The following is a 17,950-nucleotide window of genomic DNA, read 5'->3' on the forward strand; positions in this document are numbered from 1 at the left end:
AAAAAATATGATGATGAATGCAGTCGCACACATACGTGAAAATACGTAGTGTAATGACGTTTGCAGTCTTCACAATCCCTTTTTTGACAACATCTCTTTCCTACTCAATAATTGCCCTAAAACGAAGGAAAATATTTGAAACTGTCGACTAGGAATTTTATTAAAGTTACATTTTGCTAATTCTATCGTTTTTTGTATGTACTCGTAGTAGCATTACTACTTAAATAAGTCGCGTTAAGTCCCGATTAAAAAGTTTCATTATAATGCAACGCGAAAGTTTAAAATGTTAATTCTATTGTTTGTTTTCTTGAGTAACCCTAATGTCTTGTTCAGATATGCATCAGAGACCGGGGAGCAGACGGTGTTGGAGTCCATGCGGGACTACCTCATCGGCACCATCCAGAAGACCTTCGAGGTGGGGCTGACCCAGGCCGAGTGTCTGTACGCCGAGCTGCTGCAGTGCACGCGCAAGAAGAACCTGGTGAGTAGACCGGAAGACCAGTAGACTAGTAGACTAGCAGAGGGGCTGGCCCAGGCTGAGTGTCTCTACGCCGAGCTGCTGCAGTGCACGCGCAAGATGAACATGGTGAGTAGACCGAAAGACCAGTAGACGGAAAAACCATCAAAAAGCCGGACGTCAAAGTGAGAAGACTTGCAAAGTAAATTATGTGAGAATATGTGAGCTGACCCCAAAGGAAGACCTTCCAGCCGAGTGTGCTGGAAAACTCGGCCAAGCCAGATTTTAAAACTGTCGTAAATGAACATTTGCCGCGTTGTCTTAAAAATTGCGATAGTTTGCTGTCGGGTTGAGGCGCTAGCTGGTCCGCCATATATCCTTACCAAAACTGAAAAGGTTTTTGTTGTTTAAACACGGAGATCGAACCCACAAGCTGCGAGCAACGCCGACTCTTAGGCTGGTATAAATAGTCAGTACTTAAGATGCGATCCGGTCTCAAGACGCGATTCGGCTCTGTGATTGGTCTAAGTCTTGACAGCCAACCAATCACAGACCCTGAACCGTGTCTTGGGACCGAGATGCATCTTAAGTACTGACTATTTATACGGGCCTCAATCACTCGGCTACAGAAACTAACAAACGACAGCCGTGTCTTTGAAATGTAACTTTCTTAATATACAGTAGTCATGTGATACGCACGTGACGTGATCCTTCATATTACTTTAGCTACTTAAAGTTATCTGAAATCACGGTAATAACATTATGTGCTCGTGTGCCCAACTCGGTACAATAAGCCACACTAATTCGGTCTGTCTATTCCCTTCCAAACCGCTAAACCGATTTTGCTGAAATTCGGTATGGAGATACTTGGAGTCCCGAGAAAGGACATAGGATACTTTTTATCCCGGAAAATGTAAGGTTCCCACGCGATAAGCCCATTTTAGTACAATGGAGTTGCGGGCGTTATTTACTTATTGTATATTGTTAACAAATTGCAATACCTTCACTTTCGATACTTAACTCTTCACTCAATAAGATTCCAAAGAGGCGGCTTATCGAACAACGGGGTGCAAAACCTTTCACAGATTGTACCCGGTGATCCGTTTACGAAATTAAACTTTGAAGCGAACAAAGATGTCCCGCAAAGGTTGTGTACCTCTGTCCGGTGAGGGATCGATGCGAGCCCAGCGGACTGTGATGAGCACACCTGCATCATCATCAGCTTGTAGAGTATACCCCTGACTAATAGAAATTTGCACAGCGAATAACGTTCGCTTCGTTTTTGTCGGGCATAATATTATGGGAAAAGACACCATGACAAACAAAAACATTGTCAACATAAAGTAGATTAGTAATGATGGCGCGATGCTGATACGTTATTGTAGCTATGTATTTTGTGTTTTTTCAAGTTGCATCCTATCATATTTTCATAGATGTTTTTCCTGTCATGCGGGCAACACGCGCGGCTAGGAGTGTGCTGTCACCCGCATACGGAGCAGATCCGCATGATAGGAAAAGCCTTTTTATACATTGGCTTGTTGCCTATCCGGTTTCGCCGAGCGATCTTAAAGTAGTGCGTGGCCTACACTCGATTATTATTGCTGACATTAATTATACTAGCTATTTGACCGAGCTTTGCTCGGTATTCGATAAAACACGAATAAAATGACATTTTCTAAAAATGATTCCTAGCTAGATCGATTTATCGCCCTCGAAACCCCCTATATACTAAATTTCATGAAAATCGATGGAGCCGATTCCGAGATTCCAATTATAAATATATATACAAGAATTGCTCGTTTAAAGATATAAGATTAAAGATAAAATTTTATAATAAGTAGAGGTATAAATTGAACTATATAAATGTATTCGTGTGAAGGAGTATTGTTTTATCAAGACGTTCCACTTGGATTTCCGACATGAATAACGTATGAGATTATATGCCAGAGTGCTTTCATCTTAACGTGGCAGGCATTTTTGACGTACATACACAGCTATGTATAAAATTATGCTCCTTTTGAACAACCCTACTTGGATATTTTTATGTATAATTACCTCTTTCTATAACCACTAAAATCTCGAAACGTTTCTTTGCCATATAAAGTATTTCGCCCGTACTATTTTATGTGTGTGTGTGTGTGACTAAACAAGTATGTCACCATGGCAACGTCCATTGCAATCCCGTCGCACAATGGTCGCCGTCAGTCTCGAGTTGTAATAATTTACTATTATTTATTCAACAAATGCACTTATCAATATAAAAAGTAATCAGTAGCCGATTCTCAGAGCCACTGAATATGCATATAAAATTTGGTTAAAATCAGTAAAGCCGTTTCGGAGGAGTACGCCAAAGAGAATATAATCACTATGGAGTACGCGGCCTAACATTGTGACACACGAGAATTTTATACAATGTATATTAGATAATATTATGAATGTAAAATTGTCTGTCTTTTTGTTACCTCTTAATTTTAAAGTTGCTAAAACAATTTTGATGATATTTGATATGGAGATAATTTGTGAAACTGGAATGAACATAGGATAGTTTTTGTGGCGAAAAAAGTACATTTCCCGCGCGTTAAACAACGCTGACGGCTCGATTTAGAATATAATAATACATTTTTTTTAATTTTATTCTAGCCCATTTTTATATGGGACATTGAAAAGTAGTTTTAGAAACTTATTTTATTGAATAAATTATTAAATGGGTGAAGATTGACTTTAATTTGGATCCTGGACTAAAAGTGGCAGCGTCAATTGAAATTAATTAGTTAAAATCAATTTGGAATCAGTCGATTGCCACTTGCATATTTGATAACTCCGATATTGGTTTTGATAGATCCTTTCACTGCTTTAATAACGTGATGAATTTAATATTGGTTATATTATTTAGAAGAGGCGATAATTCCGCTCGACAATGTTGCATGAAAATGTTGCACGGTGATAGTGCATCCCAATGTTGCGTCTTTAAACAGGTTCCTAAAACAGGAACCTATTATTGAATAACCTAATTCACTATCCCAAATTCAGATTCCCTTTCAGGATCCTATATTAAGGATCCTAATTCAAGATTCTACATTCTGAGTCCTTATTTAGGATTGTTAATTCAGGATCTTGATTCTACATAATGAGTCCCTTTGTCCATTCTGTTGAATCGCTATATTTATTAAGGAAAACCGCATCAAAATCCGTTGTGTTTCTAAAGAATTAAGCATGCAATGGGGACAAAAAAAAGCGAGTTTGTTTTATACTTGAACTTACTTAATTTCGTAACAATGTTGCACGGCAATGTTGAAGCGACAAAGTTACACGATAATGCTGCTGCGATTATCTTGGACTACAATTCTGCACGGCGATGTTAAAACGATAATACTGTCCAATAATATTGCGTCAATCTCACTCTCTCTCCCTATTTCCAGATCACCGTGTTCCGCATCCAGGAGCGGGCGGAAGGCGGGGAAGTTCAGGAGCTGGACCAGGTGATCCTGACGGCGCTGTTCCGGGCGCAGCACTTGTCGCCCAGCGAGCAGCTGTCGCTGGCGCTCACGTGGAACAGGGTGGACATCGCCCGCTCCGAGATCTTCGTGTACGGACAGGAGTGGCCGCCTGGTGAGTGATGCGAGCTTGGCACAAAAGTGACACGTTCGTTGAAGCGAGAGATAGATAGAAATGACGAAAAGACAGTATATGCGGATATATTATATGTGTAGATAGGATTACATGTGTACAGAAATTATGCGCTTATCTCGTTATTTTTGTATCTAGTTAGGTTAATCATCTCCAAGTGTAGCCATCGAAGATATTGTATAATGTGTCATTCATCTTCGTGTAAAACCGTAATACGTACTATGATCTTGAGATAAATGTTAGTACATTTAAAATCATTTTACTAATGGTTCTCGACAATAATTCTTATCGATGCAACATCAAAATTCGTATTAATATGATTAATTTATTATCAATAAGCAATTATGACTCGTCTTCATGTCATTTAAGGTTCAATTCAGACAGCAAGCCGACGCGTTGATGCATTTCTAAATTTGTACTGAATTTGACAGATTTGACTGCAACGCAATTGAATTCTGTCAAATCCGAAATGCAAATACATTCTACGCATCGCGTTGCGATTGACACGTTATTTAACTCTACGAAAACGTTATAAGTTAGCTATCACAGAAACTATCAACGTCAGTAAAACTACACTTTGCAGTTCGTTTAGGAACGGTGCTTCAATCAACACGTCAAAGTCATATCACAAGATAGCTTAAATAGGCAAATATAGAAAAAAAACACATTAAAAATTTTCATGTAATAGCAATTTTCGTTGGCAATTTGGAGGTTATCCTGCGGCGTTTGCTGATGATATATCGCCGGCTGGCTGACGATTTATACCCGGATATAATTTATGGTGGGTCTGGTCAAGTACGGCACCAGATTGATGGAGGCTTTGGTTAAAGCTCGATTATAGTTCGATAAATGGTAACGTGGATTGTGTGAATGAAATGGAACGTGTAATCACAAACAGAGTATGGAGAATCTGTCAAATAAATTGTAGATAGCCTATCCGGCACTTTATCAGAAAGTGGTGAAACAGGCCCTTAGTATAATTAATTAAGTATAATTGGTATCGCGGTCAAAGCATTAAGAGGTAACAGACACATTTTCGTATTTATGTTAGTATAGACTTGGGCTATACCTACCATATATTAAAGTTTATTAAAAACGAACGTGAATTTCACAACTCGTTTTTCGAAGTATTTTAATTGAATTCTGAAAGGTTTTGGCAGCCAATTCGTTTATATCCAGTTTTGCGATTGTTAAAATTCCTTTGAACGGCTAATTTGGTGTCACAGTGGTGAATTATAAGTCATAATCCCGGCTAAAAAGTAATTATGGCGTTCTTAGTATCCATATCCATACTTCCATACTTCCATACTAATATTATAAATGCGAAAGTGTGTCTGTCTGTCTGTCTGTTACCTCTTCACGCGCGAACCGCTGAACCGATTTTGCTGAAATTTGGCATGGAGATACTTTGAGTCCCGAGAAAGGACATAGGATAGTTTTCGTCTAGGAAAAATGTACGGTTCCCGCGCGATAACCGAGTTTTGGCGCAACGGAGTTGCGGGCGTCATCTAGAACAATATACATCGACGCCCCCACCGAATAATCAGACAGTGTGCTATTGTGGGGTTATGCGATTATGCGATTTTTGGCATCTAGAAGTCATACATCATGTGATTTTTTTTTCAGAATTTTTCTGTGGATATTTACAAAGATATAAAAAATTATGTGTTTATTCCATAACAATACTTAAAATTGTATTTTACACCAAAAACTGGGCAATAGGCTATTGCGAAAAAATATCTCAAAATGATTTGACGATAAACGGCTATTGCATGATTATTCGGGTAAATACATTGCTGCCTACTGCACACTTCCACTCCTGCACATCTCACTTTCACACTCCTGCCACTCAGGTAGCTGCTGATCACCCGCCTCAGGTTCCCCAGACACCTAATTTCAGCAGCTAACCGAACCTTTACAGCTGGCCACCAAGCATTGTCGAAGGCCCCCTCTGCGTCCAGCGATACTACAACATAAATTTTCTCCTTCTCTCTGTTCTTTCTGATGTGGTTCACTCACCTTCTTCGGTGCACCTTTGGGGCATAAAGGCATATTGGTTGGGTTTTATTTTGGACAACTTGTAGAATCTGAGTCGGACGACCATCATATCGCGGTGATCATCTCAGTCCACTCACCTCCAGCCTCCAGTCTCAAACCAGCATCAGATCAGTCATCGCAGAGGTTTATACAGGACCAAAGAGTCAGGAATAGTCAGACTTTCTTCTGTCCCTGGCTAGCTTTTTTGGATGTCTTAAGTCGTCATAGACGTAAGAACGACCAGCGGACGTTTTGTAAGACATCAAGTGGTAAGGTCCTTTTCCTTCCAAACATTCGTTAAATTATGTACATTGCTCATATTTTTATTTTATACTTTACGGTTATTGTAGGAATCAGTCTTTTTCAGTTTTCAGGATATATAATCATATTCTGTTTCGATTTTTGTAATCCACATGCGAGTTTCCTCACAAACAAGGATGTATGGGCATTGGGCAATACTTGAACACTACAGAATAAACTAATCGTGACCGACTGTTACAAATAAACGAGAACGTATTTAGATATTTTCTTCTTTCGCAAAGACTCCTAAGAAGTGCTTAAAACTGTCACGACAGCACTTGTTACAGTTTCACGCCTGCAAGCAGCTGTCAGACAGTCAAACATGATTCATGGAAGTTGTCCTGCAGGTCCTAATGGGACCCAATTCAGTATTTAATTAGGAATGTGATTGCTAGCTACTAAAAGATGTGCTGTTATAGTGTGTTGTGTGAATATTGTATTGTATTGTAACTTGAGAAGTTTTTATCATAGTTTTGATCCTGATTACATTGAACTGTATTACGATGTAGACAGAAGTCGACGATTAAAGCACGGTCATATAAGAAAGGCCTATGATGCTCTCGGAAGACTGTCTAAAGCAATTCCCTGCCATTATCATTCATTTTATTAGAACACAATATGATATTGATTATTGTGACACCAACTCTGGTGTCGATGAGGGTTATGATAAACATAATTAACTGCAATGATTATAAGTACTAATGAAATGATAGAGCCAGTCTCCAGAGTGTATTTTTTTGAACCTAGAGCTGTTTTGATTGCAAGAATGTCATTTATATCATCAAATAATGAATGTATTTAAACAAAAATACATATTATTTTTATTTTACCTATAGTAGATAATCATTGGAATACACGACAATGACTATTATTATAAAGTGTACAATATTTTTTAATCACCGAATAGTAAAGTAATAGGTGTTTACCAATATTCTTATCTCAAACAATTTCCCCGAATAATATTGCAATGAGATATTATATGTGCTTTTTATTGCATTCGAAACACAAAATTACCCGAATAATCATGCAATAGACAATAATGATCAGAGCTTGGCCTTCTCCAGAACGATAAGTTGCGTTTTGCTTTATTTTAAAAAAACCTTCGGTGGTAATTAAAGATAGCAAGATAGGCAAAAAAATTAGCTTTCATTTGACATATAAAAAGTCTTTGATGCTTTTTTTTTGACGGAGTTATTAACAAAAATCAGTTTTTCGGCTCTCCTGAACATTTTCATTTTTACGATTGTCCGATTATTCGGTGGGGGCGTCGACATGTAATACGAGTATGTTTGCTCTACAACAGACTGATTTCGATTAAAAATTGGTAACGGCAACCAAAATATATTTGTATGCAAAAATAAGTCGCCAATATCCTTTTCCGTGGTTAACACTGTTTTAAATACCAAATATCATTATGAGTTCAACAGTTTCATGGTTTCAGAGCCTATTAAATGCAAACAAATGAATAATCAAACTATTCCTCAGTTTTAGATTTTACCTGCATCAGACTACTAGATTTTAATTACAACTTCGTTACTCCAAAATCTTTGATCCTGCCTACTCACCCGGGACTCCTTGTATCTCCTTACATCAAAATCGTATCATTTTTAGCGTGAATATGTGACAGACAGACTACTTTTCGCATTTATAATATTAAGTTTGCTAAATAGTTTTATATTATGGTTGGTCGGGTCGGTTAGGTTCAAGTTTAGGTTGTATTTTGTAATAATAAATATTATGTGGTCGTTGTTGAGCTAAGAACTAAGTCCAGAACTAGTACTGTCAAACTCCTACCCAGTCGGGTGTTTCGATGATCCATTAATAACAGTTTACTAGTTGGACTAATTAGTTGTTGGTGAAGTTGAACGTGGGGCAAAATACTTGATTGAATGTTGAGACTATGATCTAAACCACGAGGGTGGTCACAAAACTTCACATTGGACGTTAAAAGGGTAAAATGGTTGTGACTAGCCTTAATTGAAGTCAGGTTGGAACTTAATGTTTATAACAACTGTTACTATATGCCTTTTTTCTGGCCTTTCTATATTTCCATGCCATAACTCAAATCAATAATTACAATAAAAAATAACAAACACGGCTCAACAATTTGAACATAACACACAGACATAAAGATCGAAAGACAGACGGAAAATCACAGAGTATATTGAAACCTTAGTTAAAAAATTTAGTTAGGTTAGATATATTTCAAATATTACTGTTAATCTTAGCTGAGTTATAGTTAACTTACTATAAACCAATCTAATTTATATTTACGATACTTTTAACTTGAAGTATTCACCAAGGGCCTTAAAGAGACAATTAAATGTAATGATAGTTTAGGAGTAATAATAACAACAAACAGCTGTTTGGGTAAATTCGAGATGGTGTACCCTGAGGACTAAAGTTACCTTGTTATAAGTTTGCCAAGTAATAATAATAATAAGCTGCATTTGCCAAGTACAATGGCCGCTTGCTACGCCGTAGCCTCGTAGACGTGCTACGCCGTAGCTCTCTCGTAGACGTGCTACGAGCGTAGAGTTTAAAACTATGTTTGTTATTTTAGTGTATGTGATTTAGTCTAGGAGGTGATTGGGTTTATTACTGGGTGTTATGTGTATGCAATTGGTTTCTGTTTTGTAATAATGTAAAAAATTCAAAATAACGTTTGCTCTTTGATGTCTGCTGAAGGTACCTTCACCTTCAGCAGACATCAGAGTATTTTTTTTTTAAAAGCCTAGTAAGTTATTGATCTTTACAACGGAGTTAACCTAGAATTAGGCATCGTTTTTTTAACACCAGTAGATACCAATATTAGCATTTGGTCATATAGCATATTAAGCACATTTTTTTCGTACGACGTCGTTAAATATGTGATAAGTCTTCATTTAGTTGTGGATTTTCACACAAAACTTAAATCTCTTAATCCCCCAGGTGCTCTAGACGAGGCGATGATGCAGGCGCTGGAGCACGACCGCATCGACTTCGTGAAGCTGCTGCTGGAGAACGGCGTGTCCATGCGCAAGTTCCTCACCATCCCGCGCCTCGAGGAGCTCTACAACACCAAGAGCGGGCCCAGCAACACGCTCCGGTGAGGATACACTCCCCTCCCCCTCTCCCTCCCCCCAGGTGACCTGGACCAGGCGATGAACTCGAATCGTCATGTCAATTCCACACGTTTTGATTAACGATTCTTTATAGAAATCCCTTCATAACAGAGAACCTAGACAAGACATGACATGTTAGCAATTCTGCTCAGATTTGGAAACTTCATCACGTTATAACATCGAATGTTTCCTCGCTGCGCCTAGGCGTTGCCTAAACACCACGCGGTAAAGATTTCTAATCTGCGTCGAAAGAAAATTGTGAATCGACCTGCAGAAAATATCCTGCAGGGTGATTCACAGAGACTGGCAAACTCTGTGACTCAGTTGGTTAGCAAGTTGACGCTAAAGTCTGAGATCGAGGGTCTTTTTAATGGACCAAATTGCCCCACAGGTACATCCTGCGAGACGTCCGGCCGCACTTACCCCGGGGCTACGTGTACACGCTGCACGACATCGGCCTCGTCATCAACAAGCTCATGGGAGGTGCTTATAGGTGAGTTTTTTTTATACTACCTTCACACCAAACTGACTGCCAGCCTCCGAGAGTGAGGAAGCGTTGCGGAGCTTGTGGTATTTCTTAGATGTTTATGTTTTCGTTCACATCTAACCGACAATATGTTATTGTGCTTGCTCACAATCAGATAGTAACAGGGAATTTGATGTAATCACGGCCTAATGTTGTTAGAAAAAAATGCTGTAGCGAAAATGTTATGAAATTTTTACAGAAAAAAAGAAATTGTTTTTATGTGGCATTAATTATGTCTGTCTATGCTTATAAAAGTACTTTTTTAAGTTACCTGTACCACGAGTTGCTTGTTACTAAATGAACTAGAAACTCGATAAGTATAGTACGATAAGCTGGTTGGAAAATTTTAATTTCATTCATTCATTCTGTTTGAGTTCGTAGCCTCTGTACTTAAGTTAGATGAAAAATTAAAAATAAAATCCAAAGAATTTTTAAACGTTCACCCTCTACACTATATTACCCGACCCCTTTTCACGTTTTACGCCTAGTCTGTTTTTTACGGCCACTTTATATGCCGCGTTTCGATGATTTTTTTTATTTGAGCCGGCCCTTGGCCAACGTTCACCTCCTAGATTATCCCATTGTCTCCTCATCACGTTCAGCGCCTAGTCTATTATTCCCGGCTCCTACACTATAGTCGTCGCGTTTCGGCGATTTTTGCATTAGAGCCGGCCCTGCTGGTGACAGATAGGAGCGCGCGGGATAACGGCTACGACACGACAGCTAAATGCTAGGGCTGCATCATCTTAGAACTAAAAATCAAAATATTTTATTTAAAATTCTTTTCTTGCAAGACAAAATATAAAATCATCATGAAAACGTTGTTAATATTTGAGAAGGTTACTTAGAATTAAACATTCGGAGTATTTTCTTTTGGTGAGATACTTTAATAATTTTACTAACGTATTTTTGTTTCCTTTTTAATCGCTTACCTGATGATGATCTAGAAATTATAAATTAATTATTTATCCAGTGTGCTCTTAGCTAGCAATCAAATTACATTTTGAATTATTAAGACTAATTGTGAATTTAAACACATTTTTAAATACAAGAACATAGCATTTTATAATTTATACTTTAATTTCATTAACTTTCAGCTGAATGAATCATGAAAATAACATTTTAACAAAATATATTTCCACATCCCGTGTCGGGATGCAGCTGACATATTTGACTGATTACACCAACTTCCGCTTAGTTTTCAATATGTTTGCCAATAATTAATTAGTATCGGGCTTAATCGTGAATGACATCTACTCATTACAGATTGGAGGCGATTAAAAGTTTTTATCGAATACATAGTTTTTGATGTTTTAGTTAAAATCAGAATTAACGCTGCCATCTTATGAAGTCATTTTTCAAGAGAACTGTTTCACCCTCACCTGTCAATGCTATCATTTTGTAATGTAGTCAAAATTTAAATTAATATTATTGTAGTTTTTAATGTGACAGCTGCTTTGCATCCACGATCACGTGACTTCGTCATTTGATTTTGTTATTTAATCCTAAAATCCTTGTAGGTCTGTAAATTATTTACTTTTGTTTTGAGTTTTGCACGTGTAAAATTAAGTTTAAAGAAACTTTATACTCCACATTATCTATTTTTATTGGCCTAATTTTGTGATTAAGTACGTGAATAAAAAATACAGTAAAATAAATATTTATTTTACGTACTTACTTAAATAAAAAATACGGTAAAATATTTTGAAAATATTTTTATTTACGTAATCACAAAATTAGGCAAATTCTGTCAACGTATTTCCCGCAGGTACCGCGGAGTTTAAACAACTCAAGTAATTCTTTAGAGGCAGCCCTGGGGGGACAAATCTAGTTTTTTCATCTGATTGCGCGAGGACGGCATTATCTTATTCAAATGTTTATTCAGCATTTTCAGACGTTTATTTTCGGATTTAGTTTCGTATTGTGAGACGTAGCACTTAATAACATAAGATTTGTAGAGATGCTTGCACGCTCTGCGAAATGGGTTTTTATCATTTTGTTCTTATCAATCTGAGATAATAATACTCTAATACTCTTTTAAATCCCCTTTAAATGTATGAATACAAATTACAATCTGCATATTCTGCCGTATCAAAAAAAAATTAATTAAAATAATTACCTCGTGAAAATGTTTCACCCAGTCGGGTTGAAATATTTTCGTACGTGAACGTTGGTTACGTTACAGTTTTTATGATAATTTCTTTAATTCCCTGAAGGTGCTCTTGCAGTCTGAATCATATTATTTTAATTTTTAAAACGCAATTTTCCTCATCCAATTTTTGGCAACCAGGTAGGGTTTTTTGCTTGTAACCATTTTTTTAAATTTTGTCACTTACTAAAGATGCTACTACACTCGCCGCAAGTTCCGTCCGATCTACGCGAAGGTGATGAACAAGAGCGTGAACGTCCACCGCAACAGCGCCTCCTTCACCCGCCACACGGCCGGTGGCCTGTCGCTCATCACCGGCTTCATGCCCGTCACCACCGAGATGGCGCTCTTCGACTACCCCTTCAACGAGCTGCTGGTGAGTACCGCGCGAGGTGATGAACAGGTGATGAATAAGAGATATCAAGCTGTTGGTTAGTGTAGAGCACCTAGAGAATCGATACCTGTCTCTGTCAAGCAAGAAAATTACACTTACTTTGGGCCTACAGAAACGAGATAGCAATATGCGTGAAAGAGACAGTACCGGTAGCTCAATGAAATTTCTACCCACAGCTAGGCATCGACAGATGCGATTACATCAGTCAGTGTCGATGAGAATGTCGCACGGAAGTTACGCTTGTTTGTAGGGCATCTTATAATATTAATTGTTAACAATATTTTGTCCTCTTAAATTTCCAAATACATAGAATATATTGAGATTTGATGTCCTTAGTTTCCTTTAAATATAAAGCCGAATACATAACTTAGCTTCTTACCTTACTTGGTGTCACTTTCTTCCTCAGATGTGGGCAGTACTGACCAAGCGGCACCAGATGGCGCTGCTGATGTGGACCCACGGCGAGGAGGCGCTCGCCAAGTCCCTCGTGGCCTGCAAGCTATACAAGGCCATGGCGCACGAGGCCGCCGAGGACGACATGGAGACAGAAGTGTATGAGGAGCTCAGGCATTATGGCAAGGAGTTTGAGACTAAAGGTTGGTGGATGTTCAAAATTGGAATTTAATTGGCAACGTTTTGGTCGATTTTTGCTAATCAAAGTTAAGGAAAATAAGGGATCTAACTCACTGGGGTTGTGGTGGCGCATCCAGGTAGGCCTCGTAGCGAAACGTCACGGATTGAATTTAACATAAAATATTTTTTGTGCACATTAACAGCTATTGTTGCTTATAAGTTGTAGTTATTCTTTGTAGTTGTTCTAGAGGTAGATGAAAATGTAACTAAATGTTAAAAGAAATAAAATTATTGCAGCCTTAGAACTACTAGACTACTGCTATAGACAAGACGATGACCAGGCGCAGCAGCTTTTAACCTGTGAGCTCCAGAATTGGTCTGGTCAGACCTGCCTCAGCCTGGCCGTGGCGGCCAACCATAGAGCCCTCCTAGCCCACCCCTGCTCTCAGATCATACTAGCAGACCTCTGGATGGGAGGTCTAAGAACCAGAAAAAACACAAACCTCAAGGTGAGTGTTTTTTTTTATTCTTTTTTTTTTTCGAATCACAGACTTGCTATTAGCACGCTGTAGTCTTAGAGAATAACTTTTAATGATTGTGCGTAATAGATGTCTGTGTGAATCGCTTGACCGGTGAAAATTTGATGCTGCGGTGCGTAGTTTAGTGTAAATGCTCCTTTAGAGTTTATGCGAAAGAAACGTGCCTCATAATAAATTTAAGTTTATTGAAGCTCTTAAAAATGACACTTAAATATTTAAATGAGAATTCGATTTAAGTTGTCCGTAAAATGTGTCCGTCAAAATAACATTTAATTTACCGTTAATAGGCAATTACTCGTTAAGTTTTCATTACTCGCAAACAATAAAGCTTATAGTTTAAGCTATAATAATGTAGTACCTATTCGAAAATTAAATGTAGCAATCACTATGGCCATAAAGGATTACAAAGTAAAGCGGATTAATAAACATTTTACAACTATCGATAATGAAATTGAAATAAATTTGGCTTGTAAGCTCATTGCGCCAGCTGCATCGAATTTTCGCCTGCGTTGCATGACCCGACGTCGGCCGTCCGTCACCGCAACATTGACAGCTGACAGCTGTCAACTGACAGATGACAGTGACAGCTGTCAGTGGCGGGCGCCGGCGTCTGACCGTAGCATGAGCCTGTCCGATGTAGCGGTCGCCGTTTTGCCACTTTGTCGTGATGTCTAAGGTAATTCTGAGCCTGCTGTGTCCGCTGTACATCCTCCAACTGGAGTTCAAGTCCAAGGAGGAGCTGCAGCTGATGCCGCAGACGGAGGAGGAGCATCTGGAGAACGAGAGCATGGACGGCAGCAGCACAAAGGATCTGACGGACGCGGAGGTACGGTTCATGTTTAGTTGCGATATTTGCTTTTTCGTTTCTCTCTTCCAACACTAGAGGCGCTGCTAGCGTTTGTCATAGTGACAGATGCTCTTTCTTTAGATTTTTTTGTAATTTCAATGATACTTTTTAAACGAAAATTAAATTGATCTAGTATAATTAAACAGTTAAACAATATAATATAAATGCCAACATTTAAATTTTAATAAGACACCCGTACAAAATTTTAGCTTCAGAAACGTGATTCTTAGATTATATTATAAGAATCACGATTCACAAACAATTTTTAATTCTTGATATCTTCAGACAAGAAAGAATCTAAAAAAATATTAAATTGACAAAGGTAGATTCGTGTTTTATCTGAGATCCAGGCAATTTGGAGGGTATCAACTGCGTTCACAGTTTTTTTACCTCTAAGATTATAACAAAGTGATCCTTGTATCTTTAACATAAGGGTCCAGTCAGGGGTAAAATAACAACGGACAGTAACTGAACGCTGGCAGCGCCACCTGTGCTATACACTTTGACAGATTCTTAATTCAACTCAATTTTAATGACATTTACTTTTTTAAATCTTTAATTTTAAGTTAAGATTACGAAACTGTAGAAGAATAGTTGTAGTGTTTACATAGGCCACGTAGACCTACCGAGGAATGTAAAAAAAACATTAATTTTCGCGGATTTTACAGAGCTATTCGAAACATCTTTTGGAAGCCTGATTACTGACGAATTATTACGTACCTATTATTTGTGACGTAGTAATTCGAGTTTACATTAAATTGAGAGCGCGCCTTACATCATCAAATAGATAGTTACTAGAATGTACCTACAGAATTTCAGACCTCTAGGCTCTATACATTAAAATCGAAGAGGAACAGATAGTTCTTTATTGCTCACAAACTATTATATAATATGTTAATATTTTTGGGAAACATCGATAAATATAGACGCACCCTCGAGGGACATCCCTCGACCCATTGGTTTTAATTCCACACGTGGATGAGCTGATTGACGCCTGACGTGCGTTAGGGATGTGCTCTTTCGATGAAAAATCGATTTTACATTTTCAATGTCGATTGTTTAGTCTCGATTTGAGAACAAAATGAGAAAGTAGCTTGATATATTTGTTGCTTGAAGTGACAATAAGTTATTTAAATGTGCCATAGATGATAATTTTCTTCTTTGTCTTACGATTTAAATAAAAATCTTAGATCCGATTTTCAGCGATTACACAATAGAGTTTTACACAGAAGAGCCATAGTTATTTTTTAAACAGTATTATCTGAAAAAAGCGAGTAATAATTTTGAATAAATATTAAATATTGTAGCATCTAGGCAGAATATTTAATATTTAAGTGTCCCTACAACAGAGTTATAAATAAATATTAAACGTAAAATAAATGGCTGTTATTAACTTGGATTAAATAATAAAACGTCACAAGCACAACCCTAAGAAAAGGCCCTTTTATGAAATACACTACTTTTCCATTGTATTTCTTTCAATCCCATCTATAATAGAAACTATCTGCTTAAATCTATTAATCGTTATAGTAGTTAGATACTCAAGGGAATATTGAAATATCGTCTGCCCCCAGTGATTGTATTTCAAATTGGATAGATTAGCCCAAGAATTGAAGCTTAAGAAAATGGATTAAAACATTGAAGACTCCGCTAGTTCTGTGATATTATCATTTTCTTTTGTGCTTTTCAATTAGGAGTTAAGATTGCATTGTTAGATGTCGACACGTAATACTATATTTTGTAAAGGGATATTTTTGTTACAGTTTCGACGCACGTTTACAACTATATATCTTACATTTTATTCAAGCCGTACAGTAAAGTTCAGTAAACACACGGTAAGGCGCGTTTCGCTAAACAAAAGCATAAACGTACCCTTAGCATGCAGAATATATGCATAATGCATATGCATACGATAGAGAATCGGTTCCGTGTGGATTGGGATAGAACTGGGGGGTGAGCCAAAATCTTTTCGTTTTCGCTTCGTTATAGAATCACCGACCAAAATGTATGGAATTGACATAAGAGTTCGTTAATATGACGTTGACGTTCGACTCGTCTAATGTCAATTCCATACATTTTGTTCGGCAATTCTATAACGAAGCGAAAACGAAAAAGTTTCGGCTAAATGGCCAGTTTATGCAATGAACGAATATGAAAATATATTTTGTCCCAGTATGTTTCAATTGTCACATACTTTGTCTTCTTTTGAATAAGATATAACGGGACCCACTAATTGGTTTATTCAATGTGAACTCTCAATTATTCAGTTTCGGAAGATTTTAGACAATCTACTCAGGTACTGATACTGTATAACTCTATTTCGATTCGTTTTAATATACTATGGTAACTGACTGCGTTTAGTAGGCTTAGGTTAGGTTAGTTTACTACCTGTCTGACCGAACTTTGCTCGGTATTCGATAAAACACGAATAAAATGACATTTTCCCCCCTATATACCCCCTATATACTAAATTTCATGAAAATCGTTGGAGCCGATTCCGAGATTCCAATTATATATATACAAGAATTGCTCGTTTAAAGATATAAGATTATTTACGTTTGGATGTATATATGTTTCTTTGTCACACTCAAAAACCTAAACAACTTGTCATATTAATTGAGAAAGGTACTGACGCTAGCTGCTAAAAGAAAGCGGGTTCTTTACAAATACTTAGGTCATTTATTATTTACCTATATATATCTAGACTTTCTACATAAAGAATTCATCTTCCATTTTTATCCGCCGATCAAAAAAGAAAGGTTAAATATTAATGAGCTGGATGTACCAAGGTGGGGGTGAAACGTCGGACGCTTTCCATCAAGAAGATCATCCCACCGGAACCGCGCAAAATACCACCCAAGGTTGGAGCCTGGTTGTACACTTATGCACTGTACATTTTATGCTACAACTTTTCTCACACAATCAGAGTTTATTTCACTTCATAACTGACTTCAAATGTTTGTTACTCTCTACCGCTGGAGTTGATGTACGGTTCCCGCTTCCGATCCTTGTAGCCAGCGACCGCGAACGACTAAAATTAAAATAAAATGCCACTATGACCTAGGCTATAAGTTTTATTTTGCCCTACGCCACTGCCCACTATAAAGCAGCGGCGCCATTGGTCACTAGACTAAGGGCCCTTCCACACGACGTTTTTTTTTCGCTCGTTTGTATCGATACAAACGCAACAATAAAATTTAAACTATATATCTGCCAAAACGCGATGAAAACGCGTGTCGTCAGTGCGCAAAAAATACGTCGTGTGGGAAGGCCCTTATGTCGGTAGAAACTTAATTGCCGCGCACTGTAAGCCCGGCCGCACATTGTCCGAAATTTCTGATACGAAACAGTTGAACGTCCGCGCTGTCTCTTACATTTTGTACTGAGCCGAGTGAGC

The 17,950-nt window shown here is 37.8% G+C and overlaps 1 protein-coding gene across 10 annotated transcripts in view; it reads left to right on the forward strand.

Annotated features, from left to right (window-relative positions):
* LOC121737102 (transient receptor potential cation channel trpm) overlaps positions 1–17,950 on the forward strand; it is a 282,713-nt gene that overhangs the window by 215,725 nt on the left and 49,038 nt on the right. For 9 of the 10 annotated variants that reach the window (XM_042128652.1, XM_042128650.1, XM_042128657.1 and 6 more), the window contains exons 8-15: positions 334–481; positions 3,877–4,066; positions 9,353–9,509; positions 9,917–10,018; positions 12,393–12,576; positions 13,001–13,190; positions 13,465–13,676; positions 14,383–14,532. In XM_042128652.1, the coding sequence (XP_041984586.1) occupies positions 334–481; positions 3,877–4,066; positions 9,353–9,509; positions 9,917–10,018; positions 12,393–12,576; positions 13,001–13,190; positions 13,465–13,676; positions 14,383–14,532 (1,333 nt within the window). The remainder of the gene's footprint in view (positions 1–333; positions 482–3,876; positions 4,067–9,352; positions 9,510–9,916; positions 10,019–12,392; positions 12,577–13,000; positions 13,191–13,464; positions 13,677–14,382; positions 14,533–17,950) is intronic. The other variant, XM_042128656.1, reaches the window with a different exon arrangement.

The sequence above is a fragment of the Aricia agestis genome, chromosome 20 (assembly GCF_905147365.1).
Source record: "Aricia agestis chromosome 20, ilAriAges1.1, whole genome shotgun sequence".
Classification (NCBI taxonomy): Eukaryota; Metazoa; Arthropoda; class Insecta; order Lepidoptera; family Lycaenidae; genus Aricia; species Aricia agestis.